The 13,326-nt window shown below is 28.0% G+C and overlaps 1 protein-coding gene across 3 annotated transcripts; it reads right to left on the reverse strand.

Annotated features, from left to right (window-relative positions):
* Nucleotides 1-1,489: 1,489 nt before the first annotated feature.
* LOC107448207 (uncharacterized) lies at nucleotides 1,490-12,345 on the reverse strand. Of its 3 annotated transcripts, XR_015433052.1 has the most exons (5): nucleotides 10,138-10,875; nucleotides 7,620-7,683; nucleotides 4,399-4,427; nucleotides 3,599-4,106; nucleotides 1,490-3,514 (listed from the first exon to the last, which is right to left on the reverse strand). XR_015433052.1 is itself a non-coding variant. In XM_087161077.1 (4 exons), coding segments are annotated over exons 1-4 (300 nt in total). In that variant the 5' UTR covers nucleotides 11,830-12,345; the 3' UTR covers nucleotides 1,490-3,900. The 3 variants fall into 3 exon arrangements, 2 of the variants coding, with proteins under 2 accessions (XP_087017203.1, XP_015918810.1); XM_087161077.1 differs by lacking the exon at nucleotides 10,138-10,875 and adding an exon at nucleotides 11,829-12,345 and having other exon boundaries at nucleotides 1,490-4,106; XM_016063324.5 differs by having other exon boundaries at nucleotides 1,490-4,106.
* Between the last annotated feature and the right edge of the window lie 981 nt (nucleotides 12,346-13,326).

Below are 13,326 nucleotides of genomic sequence, written 5' to 3' on the forward strand. Positions count from 1 at the left end.
ACGAAAATTTTAAAGCTGAACATCTCACTTTTCCAGTTACTGTATTTTCAAGAAAAAAGTGACAAGTCTACTAGAAACCCTCTAACTTGCCGCATCATATTAAAAACGTTGATAGAAACGGAAGTTTTTGTAAAAAGAAAAAAAAAGTTCTATAGAATCCCAAATAAAAATCATTCTTAATTTTTAAATGAAAAATTTATTGCTAAAAACCTTAATTTAACTTTTTCACGTTGCCATATTTTTAGAAAAAAGCGAAGATAGAAGAATAACGATCATTATAAACATTTTTTTTTTAAAAATGCTGATAAAAAAAAGAAGGAAAATTGTTCTTAGTTTTTAAAATATAACTATCATTAAATATTAGTTTCCGATGTTACTGGTAATGTCTTTATAGGAAAAAAGTGAAAATAAAAGAATTAAGTCTATTAGAAGCACTTACACTCTATTAAAATACTGTGTGTAATAAAACGTTCTCAATTCTTGAAACAAAAAATTTGAAAAAGTGAAATTAACTTGCCTGAATACAATATTCAAAAATCCGCAGTAAATAACTTGTGGTTCAGTATAAAGTAATTTAGTTAAAATTCTTCAAATTTCCATTTGTCTTTCAGAACATAAATTTGAAAGTTTTAGAACTTCACAAATATGTGTAAAAACTATTTCTATAAAACAAGAAATACGATTTTGGTTTTTCTTTATTAAATCTATTCAAATTTCGTTAAAAAAAAAAAACATGAAATTTTTTTTCTTTTTTAATTATTCGGCAAGACAACAGATTAAGTGTCCGAATATATGTTCTAGCCTTACTATTCAGTATGATCAATAATTATTATAATCTTATAAATGTGCTTAGTAATATTAATGATTAATTTCATAAATTTAAAAATAAAATTAATTTTTTTTACATAATTTAGTAACGTAATTATTAATTTAAAAACTTAAACACGTTACTCTACAACAAATATATTTATAAATGTGCGTAAAATGTGTTTCTGTGGCAAATAGAGTTTTCTGCTAGAAACTTATTACATCATCATGATAGAGTCGGTAAGTTTTGTAATCTAAAATAGTTTTGCCATTTTGTTCATTTTAAAAACACATAGATGAACTTTTATCAGTAGAAAATATTTTTCTTAGGATTCATATCCTAATTATGATATTCTTTTTTTTTATTTAAAAAAAAAATGCCTAAAAATTTTTTTTTGTGCTTTTAAAGTATTTAAAAGGGGCTTAATTTTTGTAGGAAAATTTGACTATGCACCCAATGTATTATAGATTTTTTACAAAAAACTGTTTGAAACAATCAAAAAAAATTTTTTATTTAATTCTCTGATAATTTTTTACTCATAACTTAATAGCAATTTCCTAACTACTGAAGCATGATTAATATTTTATAAGGGTTATTGTTCATTTATCCTGTTTCAAAATTATTTAAATGCTCTTATTTAGCTTTTATGATTATTGCATTTTGTAACCATTGACACTAAAACACTTTTAAAAAAATTTTTATTAGAAAGGCAATATAAAAACCACAAATAAATATTTTAAATTCCAACAACTACCAAATAATAAAAATAAATACAAAAGATTCTAACCAAACAACCAACATAATAAAAAATAAAACTATTGTGATACTTGATGGCAACAATACTTAGCAGAAAATTATCTAGCCATCTAAATAGATAAACATCTTAATTTATATTATTCATACCACAAATATTAAAAAATAGCACCAAGGACACTTAACATTTTCATAACACTAGATGCAATCATTATAAATGTTATAACAATTAACATGGCCTTGGGTATAAATACTATCATATTAGAATCAATTTCTTTTCACCAGGTCATGCGAAAATTGTCTCACACATTGTGGAATGATAAAGTATATCCAAGAAAGTAACTATTCAAGCAATAAATATTACGATAAACTAATAGTTTCAGATCATCAATAAAAAATTAGTTGAAAGATATTCTCAATAAAATAAATACTTCAGAAGATATATCACAGAAAAAATAGTTAATTTAAATCCACATTAATATATTTTTTTAAAAAACAGTGTTGCATATATCACAGTTACTTATTATATTAAGGCTTAAAATACTTAATATATATAATTGTATAGAAATATATATGCATAACAAAATTATATGTGAACTCCCGATTATCTGCTTTACAGATAATGTCTTGGACTTACTTTCACACATACAAAATGCTTTAATAAATGCAACAACAATTTTGTTCATAAGAGAATCTGTCGTCTGCTAATTTATTAGTGTGAAATTCTATGCCATATTTTATCCACTAGGGATTCTGATGCACAATAATTTGTCTGTGTAAGTTTTTGTTTCATATTTTGTACTCGTAAGATTATGTATGATATTTTCTCTACTTAATATGCTGTCTTGCAACTCTTAACTGCAAACTCCATATATATATATTATTGTTGATGATTAATATATTTTATTCCTCTGCAATGCCAAAATAATGTTTGAAAACGCTAACAAACAACAAGAAAATAAGTTAAGATATTATTTTAACACTTTAAAATACAAATACATAGATATTTCATTGAACATTTTGTGCATTATCTGCAGAATCAACTCATCATAAATTGTCTTGCCATTTAATTCTGCGGAGAATCCATCAGGAGTTCACTATATATATAAATACATCAATTCTAGAAAAGTCTACATTATTTTTTTTTTATAAATTATAACAAATTACACATCATAACAAATTGCACTTCTTTTTTATCAATAACTCACAATAAATTAAAAATTGAAGCATAATACAATTGGTTTGGGGATATCCAATAATTCATATCTTCAAGTGTACTTATTAATGCCAGTATACACAGAAAAATTTACAGGCACTAACTTGTTAAACATATGGACGGGGTTCTAGATTTCATCAAATAAATCTAAGAGACACAATTCGATTTCAAAGTGGCATTTTTATGAAATTCCTTTATCATTAAGGAAAAAAAATGTGATCATAAAAAGAATATTTCACATACAATGGTGCTAAATTTATAAGATGTATACTAGTCTTTTTAAAAATAGTATTGATTTTCTCACAATACATGTCACTTTTATTTAGTGCACTGCTATTGTTTTTATGCAAAAAGTTTCAACAACTTATAGAATAATGGCAGATGACTTTAAATATAGATACACTTTAAAAATTAACAAATCACCATTTGAAAATTAAAAATTTTTATTGCACAATTACAATAAAAATTATAAAATGATTCTAAGCCTGTAATTAGAGCTGTAGACAAAACATAATCTTGTAATATTTTACAGTAATGAAATAATTTTAATTATCAAGCTTTAGGCTCCTTTTAAAAGTTTAATGAAAGCATTCAAGGCTCATTCAGTCAGCTTTTTTTTGAGGGGGGGGGGGAGTAGATTTTGAAAACAGGTTCAATTGCACTAAAATGTTCTAGAACTGATAAATTTTTCAAACTTGATACCAAGTTTAAGAAAAGAAAATTATTTCTCTCTCTCTCTCTCTATATATATATATATATAAATATATATATATATATATATATATATATATATATATATATATATATATATATATATATGCATATATATATATGCATATACACTACATCTACTAAACTTATTTAAAGTGGGGGGGGGGAAATCAAAGGACTAAATAAAAAATTTGGAGAAACATTTTACAATATTCACCATAAAAAAAGAAAGCTTCCCTAAAAATCCACAAAATAGATGCTGCACATAGTTCTTGTTATTAATCACAATAATTCAAATGATTTGAATAAACAATACATAAGATATGATATGAATAAATAACAGATGAAGTATGACATGAGTAAATAATAGATCATTCTGGAAAATGTATACATGAAACTGCCCTGAAAACCCTTAATATGGAGTGCTAAGAAACAATGTTTTTTCCTTTCCACGTATTGATCCTTCAATATTGAATGGTTTTTTCTTTGCTTTCAGATAATTAGAATATATGCCAAATATTCCAGTTTCCCTCTTATAAAACAATGCCAAACCCATCAAGAAAACAAACAGTGCAAAGGCAATAAGTACTAGAACAATGTATCCAAATGGTATAACACCTATAAAAATTAAAACATTTTTTAAAAAATTATTTTAAAGAAAATATAAAACTGGTTTTCAATTTTTTTATATTCAGTATATATAGAAAATTTTATAGGCATACAAATAATGCAATTTTTAAAATAAAGTCTTACAAGTTTTTTCTCCAAAAAAAAATTTGTAAGCCTTTCTTACATAAAATTATATTTTAACTTCTCATATTTAAAGAAAATAATAAATTTTGAGTTAAACAAATAATAGTCCTTAAATAAAATTTAAATGACATTAAAAATTACTAAATAAAAAACTTACCAACCCCAGATCCCCGGCTAATTTTAGTTCTGAAATGAAACATAAGTATTAGTTTAATAATATTTGTAGCACAAAATTTCCTTAAAACAATTTTAAAATTCAAATAGTTATCTTTCATTAATAATAATGAAATGATGATCTATAGTTTAACAATTTTGTAATCAAAATTTGTACCCAATAATTTTAAAAAATAAAACATTAATTTTGACATAATCTTTGAATAAATTTTAAAAAAATTATTTTAATTTTAAAAAATAAATAGAAAAATTGGCAAGCACAAAATGGACAAATATGAAAAAGACTTCACATATATATATCAAGTATTTAGGGAACTGTTATGCATCTGCACCAAATCCTGATCTAGAAATACGGGAGCCCTAGGCACAGAACTATAAAGAGCCCCATAGTCATTACTTTAAACTAAATTTACATGTTGCTTAAATATGAAGTATTTTTAAATTATTTATAATACAAGTAAATTAATATATATTAGTAAATTTGAGCTTATATTTATTTCAATTTTTGTTAACTCATAACTCTAATAGGCAATTTACTAATTAATTAAGAAACTTACTCAATTTTAGGGAATTTTCTAAAAAGTATAAAAATTGGGAGAATTTTTATTACACCTGGTTTTAACGAGGAGAAACTAGCAAATCCAGTAGTCTACTGGAAAATCCAGTACAGTTGGCAGCTGTGCTTTGCAAAACCTAATTATGGCTAATAAAACATTCATCTCGAAGAAAAAAGGGTAACACAACATTTTATCCAAACACCACATTTTAATAATTAAATTTCTGAAAAAAATATTGCGTAGAAAAACAAAACACTAAGAAAAAATTCAAAACATCAATAATCTTCTCTTCCCATCTATACAATTAGAAATCAGCTACATAACTCATCAAAATCTTAAATATCCACCTACAATACAATCTTACGATCTGTTTATTTACAAAATTGTCAGATACATCATCAAAATATCAAATATCTCTCACTAATACACCTACACCATTCAATATGTCCGATTCCCCCATAATTCTAATTACATCTCAGTAATACCTAACTACGTTACAACTGAAGCCAGATTATTGTAAGAAATCACCAAATTTAAAAAAAATCCTTAAAAATTGGTGCAGATGCATAACAGTTTGTTCTGAATTTAGTACTCTTATGAGAGAAATAATATCAGTATTTCTACTCATTGCCTTATTTAGGAAACCAAATGTGGTAAACAAGTGGAGAAAATGTAAAAAGGAAAACTAATTAGCTTATAATCAATAGAATTCATGTAGCATAGCTATCAACATGAAAAGGAAAAAAAGGTAATTTACTTAAGATCTCTTGCTTAACACATTCGCTGCCACTAAAAATGATATTTCCATCCTCAGAAGCCGGATTACAAAACAGGGTTTTAATGGTTTAAATGTTCCTTATATTTTCCTAGGAAAACCAGAAAAACGAAGAAGCATATTATTTTCCTGTTTAGACAACGTTTTTTTTTTTTTTCCGACACTCTGAAGTGTCAATGGCACACAGACTTAACGTGTCTTCGTGAGTGCCACTGACGCTCCAGCGTGTGTGATCAATATTCTCCGAAATTACTGGCATATTGCATAAAATAGCAGCTTGAAAGGAATAAAACGGAATACCATTCAAGTATATGTAGTACCATTTATGAAACAATACTGAAAATATTTGTAAATAATACGCACAATATACAGATATTGGCAGTCACGCACATAAAAAAAATCAAACAAAAGTTTTGAAAACCAACCACAAAAAATAAAAAAATAATGCTTCACTAACATGCCGAAACAACCTCCCCGTTGAATTCCCAAAGCCACACTAAACACAGAGCATATAACTTATCATAGGCGATCGACGCGCTAGCGCATCATCGGCATACCAGTAGGTGCCGCTCTGATGCGCTAGAGCTTCGGTGGCAGTGAACGTGTTAATATTTATCAGTATCTATACATAAAATAAAATATAGAATTTGTGTGTATCTGGATTGCGAGAATACCACAGGCACTAAAACTATCGGGTTGGAGGGAAAGTTCTGTCGTATTTTAAAGAAAATATTTGAATTCATTTATAAAAATATGCGTTTAATATTAATCTATTTTATATGCTTCGTTATTTGTTACAACCTGTTGCCATCTTTCACGTAACCTGTGAATTCCTGTTTTGTAGAAATTCTCGTCCTTAGAATTGAAATAGTCAGCAACTGCCTTAGAAACACTTACAAAAGACTTGAATTTTTTACCCGTTAGATAATTTTGCAGAGATCTGAACAGATAACAATCTGATGGTGCAATGTCAGGTGAATACGGTGGGTGACTAAGGATTTCCCATCCTAACGCATTCAGTTTTTGAAGTGTCACCATTGCAGTATGCGGGCGAGCATTATCGTGTTGGAACACTATTCCTTTTCTGGACACTAATGTTGGCCTTTTTTCTTTGATAGCTGCTTTTAATTTATCTAGCTGATTGCAGTACAGAACCGCGTTGATGGTTTTTCCCCGTTTCTGCAACTCGTAGTACACTGGACCTTTCCTGTCCCACCACAAACAAAGCAGTACTTTTCGCTGATGGATACTTGGTTTTGGAACTGTTGCTGATGATGTTCCTGGTTTGCAGTAGGACTTTTTTCTCTTAATATTCTCGTAAAGATTCCACTTTTCATCTCCAGCAACCAGCCTGTCCAAAAACGGCTCCACATTGTCTCTAATCAGATGTGATGAACACATTCTTACACGATCAGACAAATTCTTTTCCGTTATTTCATGTGGAACCCAAACACTTTGCTTTAACACAAACCCAAGAGATTTAATGTGATCTCCAACAGTTGTATGATGAATAACAAACTCTTCTGCAATTTGTCGACTTGTTAAATGTGGATTATTTTCCAACATGGATTGCAAAACATCACTATTGATTGACGACAGAACTTTCCCTCCAACCCAATACATTCAAACTGAAGCTAAATGATCACAAAATTGTATACAAAATATAGAGCCCAATTTTTTATTTTTAAATTAGACTTTTACAAAATAAAATGTTCTCATTGGTTTAGCAACAGTCATTGTTTCTTGGGTTAAGATTGTAAGAACAAAACAAAATATTTGTTCTTCATAACATAAAATCAATAAAATGTAACAATTTAATATCGATTACAATGGCTATAATGCATAGAAATAAGTTAATATTCAGATACATACTTCAATTTTCTGTCATCTGGAACCCCAGGAACATCAGCACCATCAATCAATGAAAATAAGAACACTATGAAAAAAATATATATTTGTTGTTAATCTAACAAAACAATAGGTATTTGTTTATCATCTATAGAGCAACCATTAATTAGTGGCTCTATCATTAGGGCTGCAAGTTTGTCAAGGGGAAAAAAGACCCGAAATTCGCGGGAAATTTTTAAAATTAAGCAGATTCTAAACATAAGAAAGTTCACTATATAAATGATGCAAAAGACAGAAATCGCGCAAATAATGAAAAAAGCTTAAAAAATACACAACAAAAATATTTCTTTTAATTTAAAGCCATATTAATAATTTTAATAAAATTAACAGAATTTAGGTACAAAGTGTTGTACATTGTCACATTATTCTCATTTATGGTTTGTCTTTCATCACTTAATACATTTTTATGCTTAGAAAACGATCTTCCTGCTTAAACGCTGTTTGTAGGCACCGACAAACATGGAATTGCCACTTTTGGATAGCGTTCGGTCTTTGATTTCCAAAACTCGATAAATTTTCCTTCATCAAGAAGCGATTCCTTGACCGTTGCTTTGTAAGAAGTGATTGCTCTGAAAACTCAAGCATTCTACATACAAACTACTAGTTACAAAAGCCTTATGTCCCTCTCATCTAAGAAACCTATCCCTATTTAAGAAATCACAAGAAGCCGCCCAAGAAATATTGCCCAGATATGTAGAAAGGCAGTAGAAAATTCATTGCACAGTGCAATAGCCTGGGTTGCGATTTTTGTGTCAAAGATTTGATTTATAGCATTTTCTTTCTTTTGTGATTCCAATTTCCTTTGTACTCTTACTGACTTCAGGAAAGTAATCCCACCAGTCTCTTACCCTCCCTAAGTGTAGAAAGACCACCTTACTTGACAAGATAGTGATTATCTCTAAACTATTTTCTTGTCATTTTGCAATTGATTCGCTCCCCTAAATATCTAATCAGTTTTACATGTTCAATTTAAGGCTTCAGAAAAGTTAAAAATTCTGTTAAATAAAAATAATAAATTAAAAATGAAAAAAAATTCACATTTTAAGCCATTTTCGTGCAAATTAAAACATATTGAGAAATTCGTGGATTTCAGGAAAAAAGAGGATAATTTCGCGGAAATTCGCGCTGCGACAGACCTGCAGCCCTACTTATCATATAACAAATCATTAGTGTGCAATCCTAAATGTGTCAAATAAATATCAATATTTGGAATTAAAGAAATGGTAAAAATATACTGAGGGTGCCCCTTGGCGAAATTGGCGACTTATGTTGTTTGGCGCCATTCCTGCTTGCGCGGAACGCCGTGAAAACTGGAATGGCTGCCAAAACATAATGATATTTCAATAAAACATTGGAAAATTTCAACAAAACATCGGCAAAAACTTAATAAAATTGCAATGAACCCAATATAAGCAAAATTAATAAACCCAATAAAATGCATTTTGAATCGAAACAAAAAATAATGGAGTAAGCACCGAAAGAAAAGGAAAAAAATAACTACCACAAACAGGACATTTATATCTATTACTATTTGAATCTTCATTCATACACCAGTCAATCACTGCTTTTTTTCCATTGTTATTCAAATCGTACAGAAACTTAAGATATATCTTATTTACTGTAGTCATTTTTAAGACCAGAAGCAAAAGTTACCTTACCAGCCAGTATCCAACGTAGAACTAATGGACCTCTGAAATTTCGTATACCGTTGAACATTTAAAAATAAAGCTAAAATATAAACCAATCCGAATCACGATTGGGTTTCAACATCGCCCAGATTTGCGATCGACCCCTATCACAACTTGACGAGAATCAAGGGGCACCCTCAAATATAGTCTACCCAAAGAAACTTTATTAACAACTTGATTAATTATGACAAGATTTTATTGTAGACTCTTTGGTATACTTACGTACCAGTATATTCTTAGATTATCTTACATTTATGGAGTAGTTAGCACACTACTAATATCAATAAATTAACTTAAGACAAATATATGAATGTCAACTAAAACCAATGAATTAAAACTCAAAAAGTTACAAATAAATATTTCGAATATATAAAATAAATTTTTCTTTATAATTATAATTTCATACAACAAAATGTAAAAAGTTTACAAATTTTTCAATACATACGAGGGTGACATCCGTATTGTGATCCCCCCTCCCAATATAAATGAAGAAAACAGCTATTTAAACTTAGATAAGTTGAAAACAATCAAGATATTTTTAAAAAAATAATAATTGACATATATTTATCGAAAAGATCTGATTTTTATCAATTTCTTTTTTTCAAATGTGAAATTTTTATATTTAACTCTATATTTTAATTTTGTTTCCCTAAAAAAGCTAGACGCTCATGCATACAGATAAGTTTACTTTACTCCAAAATTTATGATAATTTCCTTCCTTATATAATTAAAAAATTCACGAATGATAATCAAAAACTATTTATTAATCACAAATTATACTTCTGATTACTTACTCATCCACGACACAATAAGTAAGATAATACCCATTTTTTCCTTTATTCTTATTAGAAATTAATCAAACTGAAGTCTATAAACAGATTCGATTTATTAGATTACGAAAGATTTATTAAGTTAACTTCTTTTCTACATTAAAAATACTTTCTTTTAAAAAAATTTCAATATAAAAACAATTCAAAAGTTTGTTGACAGCCGTCTCTACGGGAACACGCCTTAGGACTTTTGTTGCCAGTTACCAAATTATTATGCATAATTTAATACCCGTACAAAGCGAAGTACAGGTGGCGGTAGTAGAGTGGACTAATCATAAGACCATACGTGAGGCGTATGGGTCTCTATCTTTTAAGGAATTGGTAACTAATTTTAAACCATAGTTTCTACTACAGAATGGCAACAAGGAAATGATAACGTCGGATCAATGGGCTTTTCGCATTGTGATTGGCTGTTGACTATCACTCATGGTTGCAAGAATTTGGGAAGTTATCGCGTTTATTGTGAATTAAAATAAAAATTTCAATAATTTTGTGCACGCCTATCTGTGTTCTCGCGTAATCTCGTATTTGGTGTGATAAAACAATTGATTCATTGATGGATTGTGTTTACATTTATTTCGTAAACAGACACTGGAAAAGAGGAGATTTGTGTTTAAAAAAGAAATTAGGCGAAAATGTTTTCGAATTTTTAGATATTTATAAATGTAACAATAAAAATGAATGTTTTCTTTGCTATGTTTATTATTTGTTTTTTAAATAAAAGTATGTCATTTTGATATTAAGAGTATGTTAACGGGTGCTCTTAATTACTTTTAAATTAAGTATTCTCTTTTAAAAGCTTAGCTGCAATATTTATATAATTTTCTTACGTTCTGTTGTAAGGAAAAGAAAATTCGGATCTAAATTAAAAGAATAATTATGCCATGTAATGTCTAATCATCCTATGCATATTTCCTAACATTTGTACTTAATTATTAAGCATTATAATTGTAACATAAAAAATAATTCTGGAGTAAAGTTCAAATTGATGTTTAAGTGTTTATATATTATGTTTATTCGACATTAAAAGTGTTTCTACTTCTAATATTTTATAAATGAATTTGTAACCCGCAGTTTTAATAAAATAAAATTATCGCTAGTTAATAAAACTATGGCAAGAGAAAAATTATCGGTAAAATTTTTATGTGGTTATCAATTATTATATATTTATTTGGAAGTAATGAAAAGTAATAATATATTTGTGAATCTAAGCACATCATGATAAGCAATAATATTGAAATGATAAAAATTCTGTGGAAATAACAATAATATTGGAAATGAAAAAATGATTATCAAATGATTATGGGATGATTATCATAACTACGGCAAGGCCAAGTGCCGCCAATTTTTTGGCGACCTATTTAGATAGGCCGCCAAGGGGTAGGAGGAAAAAGAGAAACCCGATCATGACATCACGACGGAAAGGGGGAAGATGGGGGAAAGAAAAGGCGCTCTCTAAGAGGAGAGGACCAAAAAAGAACGGTGTTACCGTCGTGATATCAGGAACGGGGAGAAAATTGAAATAACAGGTACAGAAGATAGAAAAAAAAATCGCATGCAAAATGTAAACATAGTTCAAGAATGAAAAATCTGGGTTTTAAAGAAACAAGGATAACGAAGTAGAAAATCAAAGATAAACATAAATAAACACTTACTTATGGAAACTCTATTCAAGTAGGCTAATCAATTTTAAAATTGTTAAGCTTTAACTGTTAATTCTAAATGGAAAGTTTGGCAAACGTAATAATTTTTATATTTATTGCATATTAAATACTATGCTTTTCAGGTAACATTCTTAATAAAACAAAACTAATTTTTTTAAAATAGTTAATTGAATTAAACTTTCCCTCAGAAATTTCTAATTAAATTTCAATTTATGGTTATCGATTTCTAAAACATAAATTTTAAGCAAAATCATACTAACTTTAAATTTATATTTAATTTTTTAAAGAATTATATTAAATTATAATTATTAAAACTGAATACATAATACTTTTTCTTCCAATATTTACACATTATAATACTCTATACAATTTTGATCTTATTTAAACAAATTAAGCAAAGTAAATGGTGTTTTTTTTTTAAACATAAATTTTAAGCAAAATCATACTAACTTTATATTTACTTTTAAAATTTATATTTACTTTTTTAAAGAAACAATAATTAGTAAAAAATAAAGATGCATTACGTCTAAATTATACACTATAAAATTTTTAAAATACAGGGAAACTTACTTCATTTACGAATAAACATCGAGTCGAAAGAGAAGGGGGGGAAATAAACAGTAATTTTTTAATAGCAAATCTTAAATTAACAAAAAAGGAAGTTTGAAATTAAAAAATAAAATTATATTTATTGCGAATTAGACAATTATTAATTCAAATAAAAACTCTTACAAAAAAACAGTTTGTGTAACTTTCCACACAGCCATATTGAAAGAAAGAAGTGCGCGCTTTTCTATCGAACCAATCAAAACGTTAGTTTGGAGTGTTCGGCGGGAAACTTGACAAAGTATCGGGTGATCTTTTTCTTAGAATCCATTCCTCCCACAGCCTTAGAGGAGCCTAAGCCCACAGCTGCACTGGGGGAAAAATTCATCAATGTCAAAGTTCATCTTCTAGAAAAGACCGCTCTCTTCCTATTCAACTGAGCAATCTGAAATTATCACACCCCCTTCAATGGGACTTAGGAAATTTATTACCATTGCAATACTGAAGTTATGCTTTCATGACTAAAAAAATATTCCTTATAAACTAAATTTTTTATAACTTAAATTATTTCGTAATAGTAACTTCCATCAATAATTAGGGTGAATAAAATTCAAAGTAAATTACATTTTTTAATAATAAGAACATTCCATCAAGTAAAAATGTATGTATCACGACAGCGATTCCCAAATTTTTTTCGATTATGAAACCCTAAATGATCCAACTTTTTTCGACGGAACTCCGATTTTGTAAATGTAATAATTTTACGCATGTAAAAATTTAAAACGCCTTATGTAAACATTTAATGCATTTATATCCACGAACTAATTTTCAGATGCACTAAATAGCTTAAAAATTATTGAACTCCTAATAATTAACATTTCAACATATTTTTCGCTCAAATAATTTCTCGGTATTAACTTCTGTTTCGAATTCTATAAATAAC

This window comes from Parasteatoda tepidariorum, chromosome 4 (assembly GCF_982258835.1).
Source record: "Parasteatoda tepidariorum strain Cologne lab strain chromosome 4, Ptep-v5.0, whole genome shotgun sequence".
NCBI classification, from domain to species: domain Eukaryota; kingdom Metazoa; phylum Arthropoda; class Arachnida; order Araneae; family Theridiidae; genus Parasteatoda; species Parasteatoda tepidariorum.